Source organism: Peromyscus maniculatus, chromosome 4 (genome assembly GCF_049852395.1).
Source record: "Peromyscus maniculatus bairdii isolate BWxNUB_F1_BW_parent chromosome 4, HU_Pman_BW_mat_3.1, whole genome shotgun sequence".
Classification (NCBI taxonomy): domain Eukaryota; kingdom Metazoa; phylum Chordata; class Mammalia; order Rodentia; family Cricetidae; genus Peromyscus; species Peromyscus maniculatus.
Genome location: NC_134855.1, coordinates 120777082 through 120799487, shown reverse-complemented (window position 1 = coordinate 120799487; position 22406 = coordinate 120777082). Strand labels below are relative to the sequence as shown.

At 42.8% G+C, this 22406-nt stretch overlaps 1 protein-coding gene across 7 annotated transcripts in view; it reads left to right on the top strand.

The window, feature by feature from the left end:
* Kif16b (kinesin family member 16B) overlaps positions 1-18993 on the top strand; it is a 286551-nt gene extending 267558 nt beyond the window's left edge. For all 7 annotated transcript variants that reach the window (XR_013050802.1, XM_076570753.1, XM_006983685.4 and 4 more), the window contains one exon: positions 17725-18993. Coding sequence is in view for 6 of the 7 variants with exons in the window: in XM_076570753.1 (XP_076426868.1) it covers positions 17725-17883 (159 nt within the window). In the remaining variant the exon portion in view is untranslated. The remainder of the gene's footprint in view (positions 1-17724) is intronic.
* Positions 18994-22406: the final 3413 nt, after the last annotated feature.

Genomic DNA, 22406 nt, shown 5'->3' with positions numbered 1-22406 from the left:
TCAGACCATTTGAGTCTTGATCTTTCTGTATGGCATATTCCATCCCCCTCTTTCTAGAAGCTTAGGGAATAGCCTTGTAGGGCTCAGTTGTACTAAGTGGTGAGGATTTTGTTTTGGTCAGCAGTCCACCCGTCCCACTGGACTCTGGACTTTGTCCATCTCTCTCGTTGCCTTCATTTCTGCGATGTTTTCCTGCTGGTCCCCCTGTTGTAGCTGTCTCTGTGGTTCCTTTCTGGAATGTTCTGTTTTATCAGTGCTGCGCCCTCTGCTCTGGTCTTCTTCATCTGCTCTGTTTACCACCTTTGTCTCCCAATCTGTCTCTGTCTGGCTATTTGCACTCCTACCCCAGACGGGTCCTTCTCTGTAGATCCTTCAAGAAGCCATGCCAAGAGTAGTCCTCATTCTTTCATTGCACGGCTTAGCATGCCACTTGTTGCCTTTGCATCTGCTAGCACTGTTATAAACCCAAGGCCTAACTTCACGCCTCCTGAAATAGTTGGCTTTGTTTATTTCCACCGATGTCAGCACAGTTCCTCCTCATACATCTCTTTTGTTGCAATAGCTCAGAAAACACATTTGGGATTTTCATGCATTCATATATTTTAAGAGCTGCAGCCTCTGTGCCATCGCCACCAAGCCCTCTGCTTACTATTTATATCAACATTCGGGAGTCATGCTTTCTCTTTTATGGAGCCCTGTCCAATTTGCAGTAGGCTTTCTTGCAGATGCTACCATTCCCTTAACTCCATTTATTTAGATTTGTTTCCCAAATAACTGGTGCTGTCCTTTGAAAAAAAGCTGTCTGCCCTGGCCTCTACTGCTAAACCCCGAGCTGCCCTCCGCAGCATTCTACGTTGCCTCTTCATTTGAGAATTCAGCTGGCTCATCTCTGACAATCCTTTCTGGTTCTGTGTGTGTCACTCATGCTTCATAATGTTAATGAATCAGAGCATGTGCCACAACCCGTTGAAGTAATACTGAGGGAGAAACAAATGGATAAAAGCATCAGTTTGCTCCAGTTCTATGAAACTCCTTACCTACTTTTGGTCTGTGTAAAGCTCCCATCCATTTCCAAACAGATTTATTTCTGTTCCCAGCAGTTCTCTGTAATGCGTTTACATTTACATACTTAATTTTTATTCTTGGTAACCCAAACTTTTTTTTTAATTAAGAGTTTACCTAATCTCTTTTTTTAAATTGAGATCACCTGTTTCATATTATTCATAAAATTAAGAAACTGATGTTGGAATCAAGAAAGCACTTGCTAATCAATGTTGAACATGGTAGAAATTGAAAGCCCCCTCATTTTCTCAATGGACTTTCTGTGGGCTCCAGGGCTTGTGCTGCAGAGCGCTTTGATTAAACACTGTGAGCAGTAAGATGACTGCTTCCTTTGGAAATACCTCCAGAGTATGGGTCTATGCGGCTTGGTGTCTGTTCGCTTTTCCTTATCCGTTACTGTGTTAGCATCTGTCTTGCAGTTCACCATCCTATATTTCTGTGAAGCTTCTTTAAAGAAATCTGGACATTTTAAATAACAGCTTACATACTGTACACTGACATTTCTGGCCTGAATGGAGGTTTCCTTGGGACAAAAATTAAAATTACAAAGTGAGTGTAGAGCTGGAAGGATGGCTCAGCAGTTGTTAAGAATGTGAAGCCGAGTTCAGTTCCCAGCGTCCACATTGATTGGTTCACAGCCCCTTGTACCCCTAGCACCAGGGGATTTGACACCTTCTTCTGGCCTCTGAGGGCACCCACGCAAGTCAATGTGCTCAAACACACACACAGAGCACAGACACATAAATAGAAATGAAATGAATCTTATTTCTAAGTGGGTCTCAACCTCCCCCCAGTGTGCTCAGTCTCTGGTGAAAGGCCCCACCACTCTTTTCTAGGACGCTCCAGCTGCTGTTCTTCCTCTGATGGGGAACATTATCATCCTACTTCCATCTCCTCTTTCTCCTGCGTTCCACTGCCTTCCACATTTCAGCAGAAGACTACAAGCTGAAGGATGGGTGACGGAAAGAGTGGTAGTCAAGGGCAGTCTAACATAGACGTGTGCCTCAGGAAGGGCAGTCTAACATAGACGTGTGTGCCTCAGGAAGGGCAGTCTAACATAGACGTGTGTGCCTCAGGAAGGGCAGTCTAACATAGACGTGTGTGCCTCAGGAAGGGTGTTGGTCAGCTAAGCCACAGTCGTCTTCATTGCTCATGGGCTCAGTTCTCAGACTTGACTGGGTGGCCAGGACAGTTGAGTTCTTGAAGTTTGCCTTTGAAACACAAATTCAGGTTCAATAAACTTCTTTCTATCAAAAAAGAAAAATTATAGTAACTTTGTATGGTCAGGAAAAAGAAGCCACAGGAAACATGTGGGATTTTGATAAGGACCTTAGGGAAGAAAGCCTGTATGCCTCAATATTTACCATCTTATTAGGGCTTTCTGTCAGCTACCCAGTTTATCAGTCACTCGGTCTTCAGTGTCTTTTGTTAATGTACTATATGTACACATGTGTGCATAGACATAGGGCACATATATGCATCAATAAATAACTGGATAGAAAAGGATTTTTTCTCTGTGTTTCCCTTTATGAAATACATACCTAATCCATCCTTTTCAGCTAGAGATGTTGTGTTTGAGACATTCTGATCTGGCGTTCTCTCTGCCTCTGTCTCCCCTGACAGTCATGCCTCAGTCATTGTCTTCAATGAAGAGGACCATTGATGCAGATAATCCAAATCCCTGGTTAATCCTCTCTGTTGGGTTGGGTCATAGGCCTACCACTGAAGGCCATGGGTCTCCTGCACCTGGGGTTCAGTCATGGCTTCCCCCAGGAACAGAGGGCTATGGTGGACACTGAGAGATAAGGCCCAAGGCAGGGGGGTAATCTACAAGGCAAATAGTCCCACGGGGCTTGTTAGAGCCCCTTGTTCAGGAAACAAAACAAGGGGCAGCAGGTCTTCCCTCCCTGAGGCTGAGAAGCTTACCCTCTTGCCCTGAGTTCAGGAACTTGGTGGTGTTCAGATAGCCATGGACAACTGAATTTTAGCCAAAGTGAAGCTACCATCTACATACAAACTATCATAAGCCATTATTAGAAGAAAGGCATGTTCCATTGACCCACAACCACAGCAGGAGGAGAGGGCAGGCTAAAGTATTCAGTGTTCCTGTTCAGGGGCTGCCTCTATCCTGAGTTCCACCACAGGCAGGCTTTAGGCTTCCAGCAAGTCATGTGCAGTGGCTTCCTAATCCTTTCATTGTTTAGCACCTGATTATTTGAATTTGTGCCTAAGTGCATCGTAGCCAAGAGGTACCACACACCAAGATAGTCACTAAAAATTCTATCAGTCAATGGAGTAATTTGGAGCAGTCATTTTATCTCAGATTGTCAAGAATTTCGGTGAGTTTTTATAGTACTGGAAGGAACCCTAAGCTTGGAAACAAAAATAATAACAGTTGCCCAAATGCATTTGTCAGAATATCGGGATATGATATGTGCCTGAAGTAAGCTTTTACTTGGTGTGAGTCGGTTTTCAGCTCATACTTAATCATCATTCTTCACATTGAAATGTATCCTCTTTCTAGCTTGAGAGCAGATCTTGAAACGAAGATCTGCCAATGCTTGATGAGAGACGGTATGGGAAATATATTCGCATGCATGCTGTCTTCTGCTTTTCTTTGCAAGAGAAAGCACTTATTATTCCACCATGTTTTAAGTTCATATGTCTTAAACACTACAAGAGGAGAAAAATAGCATATTTGTCTACTGTCCCCAAGGACAGTATAGTATAGATAATAATATTTACTCTTTGCTATGGAAATGCTATGAATTAGATTCTGCCCCAAGCACTGTACAGACAGGAGCTCATATAGTCTTCTCTTCCTGGGCAGGTGTTATAATCAGATGAGGAAACTGGGGTGCATAGCAGTGAGGCTGTTATTCCAGCGCTACCCCACCCCCAGGCCTAGAAAGTCCCCCTGCTCCCACATGGTGGTTGGAAAGGCCTGGGTGCCTGAGAACATGCCCACAGGGCTGGAGGAAAGGGCTCCCCACTTTCTCCCTGGTGCTGTGGAAGCTGCTCCTATGTGTCTGTTTTGAGCCACTTGCTGATTCCTCACCTAAAGCCTGAGGGAAAGGCCCTCAGAGGCTCTGGGAACCCCTCACTGTAACCCTCTTCCCAAACATTGATCCCCTCGTTTTTGCCCTTTACCACCATGTGAAGTAGAGAATGGAGCCCATCAGAACTTGACAATACATCCTTATAAGGTGCCAAGCTTCCTTCTCTCTGGCTGGCAGTTAGGGCATAAGCACCCTCCTCTTCCTCTCCATGAGCAGGGAATACAAGATGGTTTTGACTTGTGCTGCAAGGAATGACTCCACCAGCTTCTCTGTCCAGGTGGCTCCTGATCTTTCTGATATAGCTTGTTCACTTCGGAGGTTCCACCAAAGCCTGCTCCTCTGTCAGGTGGGGTCATCATGATCACTGGAGCTGTTTAGTACCCCCGAGCAGGACCGTCAACCTGTAAAAATTGAATATCACATGGACTTTAAACACACATCCCTTATAAAATTTTTAAAGCTTGCTAGATTTTATTAGAATGTGTGAACCAGACTGAGTATATTAAATTTATGAATCCAATTGATGCAGTACCATAATAATTCAATACAATATGCTTATGTCATTAAACTCATAAAGCAGATTCTCTGAATAGCTATAATGAATAGTTCTGATTCTGTAATCACAGACTAACATTTTCACCCTGATGAATTTTAACTGGGAGCTCTCAGACTTCTGTGTAACATCAAGAAATAAATACCATGTTTCAAGTGGTGACTACTTATTTCAAGTATTTACTTCAAAGCCTAGGGTAGTAAAGGTAGCTGCTAGAACAGAAGTACTTGCAAGGATAGAGTTACTCTCTAGGACTGCTAAAATGATTGGAAGTCACTGGCATGAAATAGAATAGGACAGTAATTTATATCTAATCATAAATTATACAGAGAAACCAAAGAAACCTTCGGTCTACCTTGATGAATTTCATTCATTTCTTCTTTCCTTACCTTACTACCAATCCCATTGGCTGTCTGAACCCTGGATAGGGCAAGCCTGTGTTTCATCTTTCCCAAGCTAAGAGAGGTCAGGCCACTCATGTATCTGGAATTGCATCCTAGCTTCTGAACAGAGCTCAAACAAAGCCCCAGAACGTGTAAGCAGCTGCATGCAAACATTCCCTCCAGTGTATAAACTAGTTCAAGTCACAGGCTTGACCTAAATTCAAATGGAGGTAGGAAGCTGCAAAAGCATGGCTTACTGGGGTCAATGATAGAGCAAACTACAAGGAATTCCATTTCCCAGTCAACTTCCTGCCTGGCTAACTTTCTCTCTTCTCAGAATTTGGAAACTTATAGTGAAGAAAATGGCTTCCACAACAGGTGGTCATAACAAGATGTTCATAACAACAGGTGGTCATAATAAGCTTTTGAAACAAAGACATGGTTGCCATTTCCTAGAAGATGCAGTACAGAACCATGTGTAGTTAAGGTTACAGACAGGGCACAACCCAATCCTTGAGAAACAGGTTTAATCATAAACAGGAATGAATCTAGTTTGTCTTTACTATAAGATGGCTTTCAAGCCTAAGATGGAAGCAGGTTTGTTTATCATTACCTGCCCTGTGCAGGGTACAGAGTATGCCCACCACCTCTGTGTGATCTATCCAGAAAAGTGGCAGTGTGGAGCAGGAGGCCTATCTTTTGTAATATAATATAATCATAACATTAATACTACCTCTTGGCCTGCAAAGCCCAGCCTAGATGGCGATTTCTGTAGGCTAGGGGAAGTTTACGTGTCAGGACTGGACATGCTATAGGGAACCCAAGAAGAGTCTCAACTGGAAATGCCAGTAAAACTATTCAGCCATTCACGATACCTTATGGTGTCTTGGATTTTAAGCTAAATACGGGTGTGTGGTCAAAGGTCATGAAAGGGCCATAAGTGGGAAAAGGAAGTCTTTTAAAAAAAAAAAAGAAGGAATTCAGAAAAGCAGGGTAACAAACAGAATCCATGTAACGAGAAAGCAAAAGGGGAGGAAGGTGACTAGCAGGGGGGGGTGCCAAGTTTGGGGGAGGGGACGCTGGAGCAAGGACCAACAGCAGCAAAGTGAATGAAAATCTCATCAAGAAACCCATTGCTTTGTACACTAATTAAGAAAAAAGATTAAAAAGATAGGTGGGCTTTGGATGACAGGGCAAAGCACCCAACAGCAAGAGAGGTGTGATTCTGAGCACTCAGAGGGAGACTGTGTGCCTGTCCTACTCAGCACATGGTGCCAGGCCTGGCACAGTCCTTCATGGAGAGCAGGTGTGCAGTGACTGCTGGATGCATGCATGTGTCAGCTGGACCAAATTTCCCTCATTGCATCAGAATGCGAAGGTCATTTAGGTCAAGTTAGGAGGTGTATCCAGCATACTTGATGATCCAGTGCAGCTGAGTTGTAGAGTTTCTGCAATGCCAGTGAAAAGTGGGCAGACTAATATCTGTGGGAGTTTGGAACTGGGAAGGCTTGGACAGGGGAGTTTCATAGAGCTACTGGGTTGATTTATAACACAGTAAGAACCAGACCTTTCTCAGATCTGGAGATATCCCGGGGTATCTCCATCTGGACCTGGAACATCTTCAGAGCTCATCAGTCAATGACAAATTCTCCAAGTTTCTCTGCCAGGTAAATGGATCCTGTAGGTCTTACTAGACAGATGCTTGTCTTGTGTTCCCACCTAATGACTTCTGGGGATGAAGAATGCCCTTGAACTCTCCTCTCTGTTAAATGTCACAGTTGAAAGGCAGATGAGGCCCTATTACATTTCTAAAGAACATTTCATTTCAATTTTAATGATTTCAATAACTTTAAATTACAGATTTATGTTAAAATTCTGTAAAAGGAAGCAAGTTCCACAACAGTGAGGTAGTTGAGAGAATCATCAGAATGACACAGCTCAGTGATGTATTATTGCTCATGAACTAAGGAGGAGGCCACAGCTACGGTTCGGGGGCCTAATTAAAGCAGAACCTTCTTAATAGCATAAAATGCTCATGACTTCATCCCCTACCAATTAAAATAGAGGGGAAGGAGCCAACAGATAAGAGGGCTGATACTTCTGAACACTTCCAAAGGCCCAATTATCCCCACCTTCACACACACACACACACACACACACACACACACACACACACACACACACACACACACGAGAGAGAGAGAGAGAGAGAGAGAGAGAGAGAGAGAGAGAGAGAGAGAGAGAGAGAGAGAGAGAGAGAGAGATTGAAAGTCAAAAGGTATTCCAGGAACCTACTTTAACATGGTATTGAAAGTCCTAAAGACAGGCCACATTTTATCTCTGACTTAAAGACATGACCCTTGAAGGTCATATGAGAATATTCTGATTGTCTCCTAGATTAGAAGAGCTAGTCATTCTTTCCTTCTCTGTGGCTGTTGACCTTGGCTAAGTCAGGGCCTCTTGGTGTCAGTGTCCACATCCATAAGCAAAGCATGTCTTAGAGGTCCTATTGCTCAGAAACTGGGAAATGCTTCTTACAAAGCTCTGTTGACCTGAATCTGGATTCTGGGTTCTCCGCACAGCCCTGATACATGTGCCAGCCTAAATCCCTCACTTACATGGTTTGCTGAATTTAGACTTCATTCCTCCTTCCCTGTTCCCAAACCTTCCCTTCCTTCAAGATCCCAGGCCTGAAAAGTACCACCTCTAAAATAAGAAGAGGCTGTACTTGGAAATGCCCTATTGGCCCTACAAGGTTTTGCTCAGGTAGACAGCTGAGGCCCTGGGCTGTATCTGAGGTCACCCTCATATGTCATTTGAAGGTATGGAGTCTGGTGAGAAGCCAAGCAGAGACTGCCTGGAGGCTAGATTTTACCCAGTTCTTCCAGCAGGGAAAGCCTGTGGTCAGCTGAAAAGGCATTATAGGTCAGCATGAATCTTGTCAATATATTGACCTTCATCAAGATGGTCTGCGCCTATAGCAACACATTATTTCAGAGCTGTGGCTTGCAAACCATAGTCAATATATTACATCCTGGGGACAAATAAAAACTTAATAGGTTGTATGCTTGCTTATCACTGAATTTACTGTAGAGTGTATTTTGCCTTTCAGAACTATTAACTTAACTAGTAGACCATACTAGCCCTGTTGATACAGAAGACTAGTAATGTTTAGTTATGTTTTGAAGTGCCAGAGGAATTTTGAAGATAGGCCTAAATGTAGGTCAAGATTTAGGGAGTGCTTCTCCCAGCCTGATGCTTTGCTGGGGATGTGTAGCTCGATACTCTGCCTCATCTGGACTGTTATTTTCAAAAGCCTCCTCGGTTCACAGTCTTCTTAGACGAAGAATGTCATGGGCTGATATCTTGATCTGACAGCTAGCCAACCATGAGGAACTCAGTCATGATCCACGTGGAACATTTCTCTTGATTTCATGGGTATCTACCATCTGCCTGTGTCTTGAGGACTGTGTACAGTAAACTTTATTGCAAACCATAGCAGCTGACTATGGCCACTTAAGAAAAATAGACTCACCAATCCTCAGCCTTGGCAAGGGACAGAGACCAAAGACTCTCGTCCTCGAATTTCACTCACTCTTGATTCTCCATGACCGTAGCTATGCAATCTGGGAATGCCTTGCTGAATCCCCAAAGACTCTTTGGTTCTAGCACATTCTAAGGGCTGACTCCAGTAGCTTTTTGGCTGTGATGTGTCAATCCAAGAATATACATAGGAAAAATTGTCCAGCCTTCTTTCCTTAATAAAGCCAGATGAGCTGTCTTCAAAGAATGGGTGTCTCTTCAGAGCGGAGAACTGGATGCTCTCTAAAAAGGGAAGTGGAAACAGGACAGTCAGGAAAATGGTCAGGGTCTTCCAAGTCACTGTGAGTGTCACCTCTGCAGAAAAGCATGAGGGGTAAAGAATGAAGGCAGCAGTCCCCACTGGAGCACCATTAAGCTTAGGAAAGGCAGTTTATGAGGCTCAAACAGCTGAGACACCCCTAGATGGCTTCACTCTTTGAAGACAAGATGGGCTCAGCAGAGGGAGCTCTGTGGGTAAGCCTAGTAGATGGGATCAGCCTCTAGGCAGAGCCCTGGTGTTGAGTCTTGGCTGTCTAGCTTAGGTGCCCATCGACCTCTGTGGTATTACCTAGGCTTCCTGGGCCTGCTTCTGTATTGATTATACAGACTTGACAATTGTCCCCATCTCATTAAGTTTCTATAGGAATTTAATAAACACCTTTAAGAATTCTCACAGTGCTTAGAACTTAGCAAGTCTTTGATAAATGGAGCTTGGCAGGAAAGTCTTGTTTTGCTGAGGCGCGGGATCTGCTAAACAAGAAGGCATTCAGAAACCTCATTGTTTCATGTCTGTGACAGTCATACATATACCATCATTTGTCGTCTTTAAAAGCTCATGGTCCAAGACAGGCATGGTGATTCCTGTCTAGAATTCCAGCATTGGGAAGACTCATAGAGGAGAATTGTTTGAGTGTGAGACTAGCCTAGACTTCATAGTAAATTTGAAGCCAACCTAAGCTACATAATAAGACTTCCACTTAAAAAGTAAATAATAGCCCTGAAATCATATAAATTGTGTGTGTGTGTGTGTGTGTGTGTGTGTGTGACATTATATAGACTGAGAAAGTTGTATTTATATATTTAGAAAAGAATATATAATTTGCATATTATATATTAGATATATGAAACAACAGAGAAATAGAGACCATGAATTTGAGTGAAAATAAAGTGGAAGGTTCATGGGTTCATGGGAAAGGTTGGTGGAAAGAAATGAAATTGAGGAAATGATATAAACATTTTAATTTCATAAATAATAACAAAAACAAAGGCCCACAGTTCCTTACAGAATATGGTCTTCATTTGTTTGTGGGAATTTCTTAAGCCACATGGCAGACATACTAGGGTCTGTTACTCCCAGTCACCTCCACCAGCTTGCTGTCCCCGAATTGGCAGACTTTCCCAGACTATAAACTGCACTGGAAACCTTTGAAGGAAGTCACTTTATGACATCAAGGTGCTATGTGTCAGTGCTGAAATACTCCTTGAGATTAGCCATCTAAATTTGATTTTCTGAAAGCATTGATAAGAAAGCTCCTATTTATGCCTTAATGTTGCTTCAAGTGGCAAAAAGTGCATAGCCTAGATAGATATGTCTGATATATTTCTTACTATTCTTAAATCCTTTCGGCCAACTTGTAAACAAGTAAATCATGGGCATTTGTCCTCTGTTGTCATGCTTTCGTCCCCCACTCCCTGCCTCTCTTACCTCTCACTTTCACAGTAGCCCTTCTTCCCCTGTCTCTCCAGACACCCCAAACTCCCTCACTCCCTACCCCCCTCCATGGTCACTCACATAGACCCCCCCCCCCACTTGCTCTGGCATCCTTCCTTGTTCCCTACATTGCAATCTTGCTGGAGGATTTAGACTGACCTGATTTTCCATCTTGCCTCCTTGGCAGGGCTGCAATGTTGCCCATCCCCACAGGTGCCATTGCTGTCCTAGGTGCCCCTGAGCCAAGACATAAACCAGGCAAGGACTCATTGTGACACCACCCCAGGCAGAAGTTGCTGGTCCTCTGTGGATCCTCACAGGACACGTTTTAAATATCCCCACATCGGTTTCATTTTACAGTGGAGAAAGCATTCCGGGAAAGACAAACACAGCAGTTGGATATTGGGCCTTACAAATTCTTTTCTGCTTTGCACTTCTGACCCTGATAAGTCACTTAAACTCCTAATGTCCTTCAGTTTTTTCAATTCTCTTTTTATGGAGTGTGCTACCCTGGGGATGCAGCCTGGTTCCCGAACTTTTCTCACATGCTGAGGATATCTGTGGGTCTACAGAAGAGGGGTACCTATAACAGAAGAGCTTTTTATTTCTTCCTTCAGGTGCAGATGTGGTAGAAATTATTTTGTGCCCAAGCAACAAAAATCATTCATGTAAATCTGTGTTAAGTACTGTATATACAATCATAATTATATAATCGATATAGGATACAATGAAAGTGGAGTTCATCATTGAAGCAGAACTCAGAAAGACCAAACAAGTCATTATTGTCATTCCCCCTCTTGATCACCTGTAAAATGAAACAGTGAAAGGTCCTGAACGCCACAACTACACACTTAGACAAGATGCATCGCACACATCGAACAGTGGGACTCTTGGACAGAGGGTGCATCAAACAGTGAGAGTCAGACATAGGAAGTGTTCTTCTGAACCGGTACGAGTCCCAACAGTGAACTGTTGCTACTCTCGGGAAAAGACTTTCAGATGGCGGGGACACAGGAGGGTTGGCCGGATGGAAAATGTTGTTGTTTATAACCAGTGCTAACCACATAGGCATGTTCATTTGGGGGAAATTCATTAGGTCATATACTCATATGATGTGATGTTCTCCAGGCATATATTAAAACTTAAAATTAATTCTGGAAGCAATTGTCAATGTTACATCTCAGCACTTTTCCTAAGCTAGACAGTATGCCATGGTTAACTGGGCACTGCAGGTAAGAATGACACTCCTGAGACCTTGAGAAACTTTTGGAATGTTCACTCTGTCTACTTCTCGCCCTACCCACAGCCCTTAGTTTTGTCCTTCCCTGGAATTTGATCAGCCCACTTCAAACATAACCAATGAAGGCCATGCCTTGTTGTACAGCTCTGGGAACACCTTGTGGTCACAGCCAAGACATTTCCTAGCCACATACTGTCTCACCACAGAAGCTGTCTGTGTCAGAGAAGCCAACTGCCCCATACTCTGACTGCGTGGGGAACTATTTTGCAGAGAGAAAGCTCTGCAATGTGAAAAGGTGGCCAGATTAGCTCTTTTCGTCTGGAGGTTTTATGAAGCAGTGGTGATGAGTTTATTTGAAGAAGAAGTCATTACCTTCAGTAGATTTATAGCTCTCTTGTAATGGCCATGCTGTGACTGGGAAGGTGTCTCCAGTACTTCCTCTTTTTCTTTTATTTATCTTTTTAACTTTGCTTCTCATTATACACAATTTCAGGCTTTATTGGCCCTTTAAAAGGACCCTACTTTGTGAACTAATTATGACAAATGTTGATACAACATCTGTTCTTGGATTCCAATTGCCTTGTAGTCTGTCAGAGTTCATCTGGAAAGCAAGCTTGATGTAAACATTCTGCTCTGGATGCGCTGCCCCCACCCCACCCCCGGCTCATGGAGAAGGAGCTGCCCAGGTGCTCCTGAGTCTGTGCCTCTGCACAGAAGGCCCCCCTCTGTCCCTGCAGGAAACTGGGCGTCCGTCACAGTTCAGTGCACAGCTGGGCAAGCCCTCATCTGTCCCATTTAAAGTCATTGCCCTGTTTGTCTTCAAGTTTTTTTATTAGCAAATATTAGTTATACATGACAATGGGTTTCTTTATGATCAGAGTTATCCCCTATAATGCTCTTTTTGGTTTGTTTTCGTTTTTTCGAGACAGGGTTTTTCTATGTAGCCCTGGCTATCCTGGAACTCACTTTATAGACCAGGCTGGCTTCTAACTCACAGAGATCTGCCTGCCTCTGCCTCCTAAGTGCTGGGATTAAAGGCATGGGCCACCACCTTCACTCCCTCTGATTCTTTTCTTCTTCCCAGCTGGTCTCTTTGGTCTCTTTTCTGATTTCATCTATCATCTATCTATCTATCTATCTATCTATCTATCTATCTATCTATCTATCTATCTATCTTTCTTTCTTTCTTTCTTTCTTTCTATCTTTCTATCTATGAACCAATTAGTCTAATTAGGGTTGCTTCCAAAAGTGTGCTTGAGAGATTATTTACCAGGACATGGGTAGTTTAATAGTGACTATGTCACTAAAGGAAATGTTTCTTTGTCTCCCAGCAACCATGAACTGTCTGTTCCTCCTCAGGGAGGAGCGAGGCCACATGAGCCTCCCCATTCCATGATGGAATGTTTCTGGGCCCAATCTTATTGCATGTCTTAAGTGAATAACCACAAGAGTACCATGACTGTGTCGTGCTCAGAAGACAGTTAGCTCCCTCTACTCTGCTCCTTCCTCAAGCTCTTACCTTCTCTCTCTCTCTCTCTTTCTTTTTTGGATTTTTGAGACTGGGTTTCTCTGTGTAGCTTTGTGCCTTTCCTGGAACTTACTCTGTAGGCCAGGCTGGCCTCAAACTCACAGAGATCCACCTGGCTCTACCTCCTGAGTGCTGGGATTAAAGGCATGTGCCACCACCACCGGACAAGCTCTTACCTTCTTAACCCCACCACATACACAGTGTTCCTTGGGCCTGGGAGGGGATGATGTAGATAACTCAGTTAGGTTCACCAGTCACTTTATTCTCTGTGTTGTGACCAGTCATGAGTTTTTGCATCTACTGCTAAAAGAAGCCTCTCAGGCTCTCCTAGTTAACTTCAACTGTCAACTTGACACAGCCCAGATTATCTGAGGGAGTCTCAAATGAGGGCATGCCCCAATCATTGGCCTGTGGGCATGTCTGTGGGGCGCCTTGGTGGTTAATTGATGTAGGAGAGCCCAGCCCATTGTGGATAGTTCCATCTGAGCATTTTGGGCCTGGGATCTATGGACACAAACATAAGTGTTAGAAGGCAATTTGATAGATGCATCATGTCCATTTAGCAAAATGACTGCATTAGTTTCCTGGATAGGGCCTCAGCCTCGCCAGCCATAGACTTTTGATTAGGTTTACAGTACCAGATAGCAGTTTCCACCTATGGAGCAGGCCTCAGAGCAGGAAGTGGTTCATTACCCCATAACACTCATGGCACGACTGCACCAGTTGGTACATCTCGCCTGGCTGGTCAATAGTATACCGCACTGGGTCCACAGCTAAGTATCCTTGCTGATAACTTTTCTTCTCAAGCATCCTGCGTAGCATCTTGTAGCACTGGGAGAGCTAACCAGTAAAGAATCACCTTCTGGCTTTTATTTCTCTGTGCTCTAACCTGTGATGTTTCCAGAAATAGTCGTATTGTGCACTTCTGGTGGGCAGCTTAGAGCAGTGACAATAACCTGTATTGTTTGAGGGGCCTCTAGGGCCTCCTTGACCAGCAATGTGTTGGGCGAGATCACACATCTGATGCCGGGACTCTCATTTAATAACCTTATGGCATCTGGAAATAACTTTATCTACCAATTCAAGATACCTCTGTTCACAATCTTATATTTTTTGGCACTTTATATATATATATATATATATGATTTTTAGTATATTTCCACTACTTGCTTTTCTCACTCCCTCAATGGTCCTCTTTGCCCTTACACAATTTTATTAGAACTTCCAAGTCTCGCTCCTACACACATACTATTTAATGTATGATAAGCTCATGGGGGCCAATTACATTCAAACTACCACAACCTTTTTCTGTTTAACTTTATTAGCTTAACATTATTGTCTCCATTTGTATCTATTTTTTTCTGGAGATGTCATCATTACATTCTTCTTTACAGCTAAAAGCATTCAACTGTGTGCATATTCCTTTTTTTTTTTTTAATCCATTCCTCTGTTGTGGGACACTGAGTCTGGTTCAATAATTTAGCTCCTATGATTGGCACCATTATAAGCGTTGATGTTGAAATGTCTTGTGACATGTGGATGTGGAATCCTTTAGGTAAATACCCAGAAGTGAAATGCCTGGGTCACATAGAAAGTCTGCTGTTAGTTGGGTTTTGTTGTTGTTGTTGTTGTTTTTGTTGTTGTTGTTGTTGTTGTTGTTGTTGATTTTTTAGGACCCTTCTGGCATCCATGGCAGCTGGGTTAGTTCCCTTGCTGCCAGCAGCATGTCAGGCTCCCTTTGGCCACATCCTTGCCAGCTTTCATTCTTTGTTTTCTTAAGGATTGATTTCCAGCCAGGGTAAGATGGCATCTCGGTATCATTTTGATTCACATTTCTTTGACCGTTAGCAAAGTTGAACTCGTTTTCTGTTCATTGACCTTCGATGTACCCCTTTTGAGATTGTATGTTCATCTCATTAGCCAATTCATTGATTGAGTTGGTTTCTTTTTGGTTTGTTTTCTCCATTCTTTTTATGTTTTAGACATTAAACATCAGGTATATAACTTCCAAGTATTTTCTCCATTCTGTAGGCTGTCTCTTCATTTGACTGTTTTTACAAAAAACATTCTAATCTCATGGGATCCCTCCCATTGGCCAACTGTTGGCTTTATTTGTTGAGCAACTGGATTCCTCTTGAGAAAAGCCCCATCCATTCCTATACCTTGATGTGTTTTCCCCACTTTTTTCTCTAACAATTTCAGAATTTCCAGTCTGAAACTAAGGTATTTGATCCATTTGAAGAATGAGATAGAGTGATTTAATTTCATTTTTCTACATATGGATTCCTAGCTTTCATAGGACAGTTAGTTAAAGAGGCTGTCTTTGCTCTGTTGAAAAATCTTGGCATTTGTTGTCAAAAACCAGGGCTGGGGAAATGACTTTTCCTCATCTATCAGTGAATAAAGCATTCTATGTGGGTTCAAGTGGTTAGAATTCACAGAAAGCCACCTGGACCACCACGTGGCTGTAGCCTTGGCAGCTCGGGTGTTGAATCTCCCATCTATCCAACAAACTGATATTCTTACAGCCTCTTCAACTAGGAAAACTAAAGTTACATTTCCTTTTGGCTTCTGACGTGAAGAAAACGCCAAGACTACCCCTTCTGCCCTTCTCACTTGGTTAGGCAGTTTCTTGCCTTCTCCTGATTCCCCTGATTTGAGCTTCCGAATCTTCTGTGGAAAGGGTTGACTGAGACCAGTAACTTAAGAATACTGAGCCAGGAAACCAAGTTTTAGTGAAAACTTCTTGTTTTTGAATCTTTGTGCTTGGTGGCCAGCCTATTGTATACCCCACCAGCAGCTTCCTCAATTAGAAAGTCTCAGTTTCAAAGGAAGGGTATCATTCTAGGAAGAGTATGAAGACCATGCCGAATTGGGTGACTTGAGAAACTTCTGTGATGGTGCAAGTGCTTGTTATCTTGGTTTGGTGACAATTTCATGTGCGCAACACTGGTCAAATGATATATTTAGAGAATTGTGGGAGATCTGCTCCCACTTTTTCCCCAGGGTACTCTTGAGTAGAGAGAGAGAAGTGAGAAATATTTAGATCGAAATACAGAGGGGAGAGAGACAGATAGAAATACTGGATAGCCTCAGGAGGGCCTGGATCCTTATCCACCAGCCCCTGCTGTCTCTTCTAAAGGGCTTTTTAAAGGAATGCCAAGGGGTGGAGCAAAAGACCTCCCCCTCGCACAGCCAAGTGCAGACCCTTCCAAACACCTGGTAATCACACACGTGGTCAAGCCATCCTCTAATGCAGCTCTGCTGGGTAAAGCAAGCTCAGCTCTTACTAGGAAGCTTTGTGGGCCTCTACAGGGAACATGCAGTTTAAGGTCTGGAAGTATAGTTCAGTGGGAGAGTGACTGACTGGCATGCACAAGGCTGGAGATTCCATCCTTGGCACTACAGAAAACATGAAAAAGGAATATACAGTTTGTCTCTGCATATTCAGCTTTACTTCTATGAAGTGCACAAAGTCAGAGGCTAGTGGGGATGGGATATAAAGGTGACCTGAGCCCTTGCCATTAATTTTAAGCAAGTAGCTAACAAACTTATTTGGACTAAATAACTTCTTTCAAAGGACAGCTAAGTCTCCCCATTCATAAAGGTAGCTGAGCTTTCCTCTAGGTCAAACTTCAGCCGAGGCCAAATAATTCCTTATCCTAGGGCCCTAGAGCAGCCCTGACTTCCACCCCCTAGAGTATCCCTCATCACACATGAGAGTTACAGGTCTCCACACATTGCCTATGGAGCTACCACCCCTAGATGGGAGCCACTGCTCTAGGATTGTTCTTCTGTTTTGTTACAATCAAGAATAATAATGCTTAATTTCTGAATTTGTGCCAGGATTGTGTATATTTTTAAATGAATGGAGACAGTTCGTTTTCTGTGTTGACAAGACTTGCCTGACCTGAATTGCAGGTGCTATTCTTGTACATCCTCTTCTTCCCTAATACTTGTTTCAGGCACCCACGGCTGAGTTCACTTTCTGCACTTTCTGCATCTCAGAGCCTTGTCTCAGACATCCTTTCTCTCTCAATTCCATAAAAGGCAAGTGATGTTGTGATGAACACCTGCCATGGGGGAGAGAAAGGTAAAAAGCCCAGAGCATTTCACCTTTCACCTTAGGAAGAATATTTTGTTATTCGTGATGATTATAGAAGTTTTTAAATGTTCTGTAAATATTAGTACTTGGAACTGACCCTATTTATACATAGGACTCAAAGAAGATACAAATGCTAATGTTGCTCAGATGGACACAACAGCCAATGTGAAACCTGAGAGGAAAATGACATTTTAAGTAGGGTAAAGTTGCCATAGGGAACATGTTCCTGCTAGCACCACTGGCATTCCACGTGGCCCTGTCTACAGGTGGACCTCTGGTGGCATTTCTGTGGATTAGAGCCCTATAGGCCTGGACGTCACAGCCTGTCTGCACTGCATAGGCTGGCCAGGGCCAAGGTGGTCAAGGCCCTTGGAGCATTCTGTTCTTGGTTTTGTTTATGAAATAAGTGTATGTGTAGATCATTGGTACATTGGACATTTTCTCTCCCCTCCTTTACTCAGCACTGTCTTGACCATGTTCTTCACTTTTGTCTTGTCCCAGAAATACCTCAGGGAGTTTTTCAGTGTGATGCTCCAGTCTGCGACATCTCCCCTTCACATCAACAAAGTGGGGCTGACCCTGTCGAAACATACCATTTGTGAGTTCTCACCGTTCTTCAAGAAAGGAGTCTTTGACTACAGCAGCCATGGAACAGGATAGCTCTGAGGTGACAAGGAACCACCAACACAGTGCCTTCTCATCCAAGTGTCTCCACTGCAGGCGGACCCCGCACCAGGATCCCGGCTGCCTCCTCCTGTGGGGGCAGCATGCAGCAGCCAACCCAGACCACCTAACACACCATATCTAGTGCCTGAGTTTGGGAGTGGGCTGCTTTGCCTGCCAAGGGCGACCCTGACCGGCAGTTGTTACTGTACCTCTGCACTTGAACGTGGCCTTCCCCATAGTGCTTCCTTCTCATTGTGCAGCAAGTCAGTCCCCTGTGGCAAGATGGATGTGTGGCTTGCTTATCTTGGGGCTCCCAGAGCCAAGTCAACTTGGGACCTCCCAGAGTGGGTGGCTTACCAGACCACCTTAAATGACTTCCATCTGGTTTCCTCTTTCACCAAAATATGCTTGTTTTTTATACTCCTTCCATGTGGCTGGCTATATTTCAAATATTTTTTAAGTTATGTTGTATTATCTTGCTTATTTTGATTGGGACTTAATATACTAAAACACTGAAGTTTACACCAAATGTCCTATTCTGCAAAAAGGATCTGTAGGCCAATCATGAAAAGAGTCTTCCATGCCTGACAAATTGGATGTAGGCAACATCACTTAAAACTTGCAGAAACCCCTACAAACAAGACATTGCTTAAACCTTCAATATTTGAGGGCATTTTCCCAAACCTCAATGGCTGTTGTCCATTCTTGAGCTTTTTCTGCATAAAACAAGTACAAAGCTAGATGCAATCTTTCAACTATCCTTTTGTTCATGTTTTAGTACAGAATCTTCAGGATCATTATCTTAAAAAAGAGAATTTGCAGTAGTTTATTAATAATCCCTCAATTACTCAGGACATAATGTAGCATTGCACATCTGTGTACAGTGAAACTGCTTTGTTTATCAAAAGAAAATTGTGAGTAGGAAAAATATGTGGTATATATTGAAATGTACATAATCCTACCTATAGATTTATATGTATACACTCCTGTAAAATAGTTCAATATCAGGCTGTATAATCATCCACACCAAATTTATTAAAGGTGTTTGCTTTTTCAACTGTTAAATTGAGCTGCTATCAATATTAAATGAAGTCATGAACTCTACCCTGTAGCTCAGTTTATTTTAAGTTTGTAATATGATCATTCCTACTGGTCCGTTTAACAATTGATCTGATGTGCTAAGGAAGATGCATAATGTATAATTTGGCACTTCTGTTGCAGAAAATGCAGTCACAGTAATGATTGAAGTCACAAATGAATGGCTAACAGCACATGTTTGCATTCAGTCTTCTAGAACATACCTGCCCAGCAGAACTCTTCAACCTTCAAAGTATGTTTAAAGATGCAACTATTCCTATAAGGAGGAAACTAATATTCTCTTAATGAAATATCATAGCTTAACATAAAAAATTAAAATGGACTATTTATTTAATTGCCACAGGAGGAACTGCTTCTCTCTCCAGTCATGACTATATGCGTAGATTTCATAGCAGTTGAATTTAAGACTAAAGACTAAAGGCTTAAAACTGGGAGATGAGAATTAGCCACAGGTAATTTACTTAAAAGAAGTCCACCATGGCCGGGCGGTGGTGGCGCACACCTTTAATCCCAGCACTTGGGAGGCAGAGCCAGGTGGATCTCTGTGAGTTCGAGGCCAGCCTGGGCTACCAAGTTAGCTCCAGGAAAGGCGAAAAGCTACGCAGAGAAACCCTGTCTCGAAAAACCAAAAAAAAAAAAAAAAGAAGTCCACCTGCTGAAGCCTCATTTGCTTGAGTAAAATTTTTTCTAACTGACCAGATAATCTATCTCTTGCCCTTTGGGACCTATATTAAAAGCTAGGTTCATGGCAAGTATTTTGTTAAAATTATACATGATATTTGGCAAAAATAAGTAGTGTATCCATGAGAAGTACCGTCATAAGACGATCCTTCTCTTATAGTCTTCATGATAGTGGTTGGAGCCTCAGCACTAGCTCTGGCTAAAGCCAGCAAAGGCATAGAGGAGCAACTCCATCTTCCCAGACCTTGGTCCCTACCTGAAAACAAAGCAATTTTCTGAGATGATTCTAGCTTCCATTTGGACCTATGGTTAGCAGGGGATGAATTAGTCCAGTTGGTCCAGCTATAGTTGTTTGTGTGTATAAGAACTCCATGGTTCCCATCTGACATAGAGGCTGCTGAATCTGAATTAAACATGAGGGGATGTTGGAAAGCAAGTGAAGAATTATATCTAAACAAATCATGGAGTATAACAGGTCTTTCTATCAGTAGCTCTCTAATAATGACATGGAGACTTTCTATTAATTATGAAAGTTTGGCCTTAGTAAGCTTGCTCTCAACTAGCTCTTAAAACAAACTAGTTTACATTGATCTATGTTCTGCCACATAGCTTGTTACCTCTCCTCAGTACCATATGTCTGATTTCCTCTATGTCTGGCTAGCAAATCTCCCATGCCTCACATTCTTTCCCAGAGTTCCTGTCTCTCCCTGGAAGTCCCACCTATCCTCTCCTGCCTAGCTATTGGCCATTCAGCTCTTTATTAGACCAACTAGAAGCTGCCTTAGGCAGGTGATGAATGACAGAGACATATCTTCACACAGTGTCCAAAAAGCTTATCCCAAGAGTAGAGTTCCTCTCTGAGATAAAGATAAGACAGATGACAGGTCTAGGCTGACAAAATGGAAGCCTCAATGATTTGGAGTAATTTAAAGAAATAAAAGAAAATTAACAAGTATGTATTGTATTACTATATTTTGGGGCATCCCAAATACTAACTGTCCACTTTAACAATTCAGACTGAGAAGTCATCCTCTTATACTTTGTTGTCACTTGGACAAATCTGGGGAACTTAAGGATAATTCTTTTTTAAAGTAGGTGGCATGCCTTCCTAGATATTGTTTATAAAATAAATCCTTATCAATCTTATTTAAAATCATGATATAATAACCTTTGGTCCAGTTCCCGCACAGACCTTGCTATCTCTGAATTAGGTTCAAATTCAACCTTGTGGTTAATTTAGGCAGATGATAGGGAGAATATGAGTCATGTCAACTCAATAATGACTGATAACCTACAAGATTCTCTGCTCATGATATAGAGATGTTTGAACATGCTATAGAGATACATGAACAAGATTCCCATTCCCAAGTTCCTTTCAGATTTAAATTTTTGTGCAGATTTACATCTTCAGCAGAAATTTGTGTTTTGGTGTAAATAAGAGTTAGTTGTGCTCAGTCTGGCTTCTGATCAGCCTACATAGGCTCCAGACATGACATTCACCATCTAGCCAGAAGTTTGCACAGATTAGCACATAGATGAACCCAGAGGATGTCTACTCCACAGAGCTACTATGGAGCTATAACTCCCAGCCTCAGGTCAAGGCATGTTAGTTGGTATTCTGCGTTTAACTTTATGGGATGTTAATGTGGGTTTTGCATTGCATGAATATGCTATGCCAATAATAGACATTTATGTCCTTCCACAATGTTAGAATTTACTGAATAACAATAGCTTCACAAGGTTAATGGTTATTCACAAGAATAATTTGTCATACAATCCTGCCCTGCTTTGGTTGCCTGACTGAGGCAAACAAGTTCTTTTATTCCAATCTGAATTACTAATATTAATTCACACAGCACATAGTAAGCATATCTACATCTCTATGCATATATACAGAATGAATGCAAGTTAAAGAGGCTGTCATCGAGCTCAAGAGGCTTCAGAAGTGGTCTGAGTCTATATGGATACAGAACCAGACCAGGGCCCAGAGGGAGCTGCTGCTGGAGTTAGAGTTTGGGAATGAAGCTGCAGAATTTGGCTTTGAGATGGAAGAACAGACTGGGTCTGCAGCCAGGAATGGGTCAGAAGCAGGTCCAGGTGGGATAATAGGTAGATGGGCAGGCAGTCATTGTGGGCCACATCAACAGCAGGAGACAGAGCCAAGCTAAAGCTCGGACTTGTGGGAGAGTCTTCTGCTTGTCAGTCTTGGAGGCGACTTAGCAAGTGTCAGATGATAGTTTGTCATGGGCCATGCCTTGGCAGTGTTAACTCTCCAACACTTCATGAGGTTCACCATTTCCTTCATCTGTCCTGTGTGCCTAATAAGCTGTGGAACCTGGTTTCTGGGGTCCACCCATGTGCCCCTACAGTCTCCGTTCTCCCAACAGACTAGGATGGTGGCTCCCTTTCTACTCTGAGGAGTAAGTCATTTATCAGTCTGTGCTGTGGGTGTGCCTGGTGGATGATGCAGTTTCTGAATCTACTCAGTGACTGCAATCATCCTTCTTCCTCAATGGAGTCAAACAATGGTTGTCTAAATGAGTCTCCTAGCATGTGAAGTAATCCCAGTACTCAGGAGGCACAGGTAGGTGGATTTCTATGAATTCAAAGCCACCTTTCTACACACCAAGTTTCAAGCCAGCCAAGTCTACAAGGGGAGAACTTGTCTTAAGAAATAAAGAAGTCTCCTAGAGTGACAAACTGCCCAAAACTCCACTGTTTTGTCCAATATGGAGTAA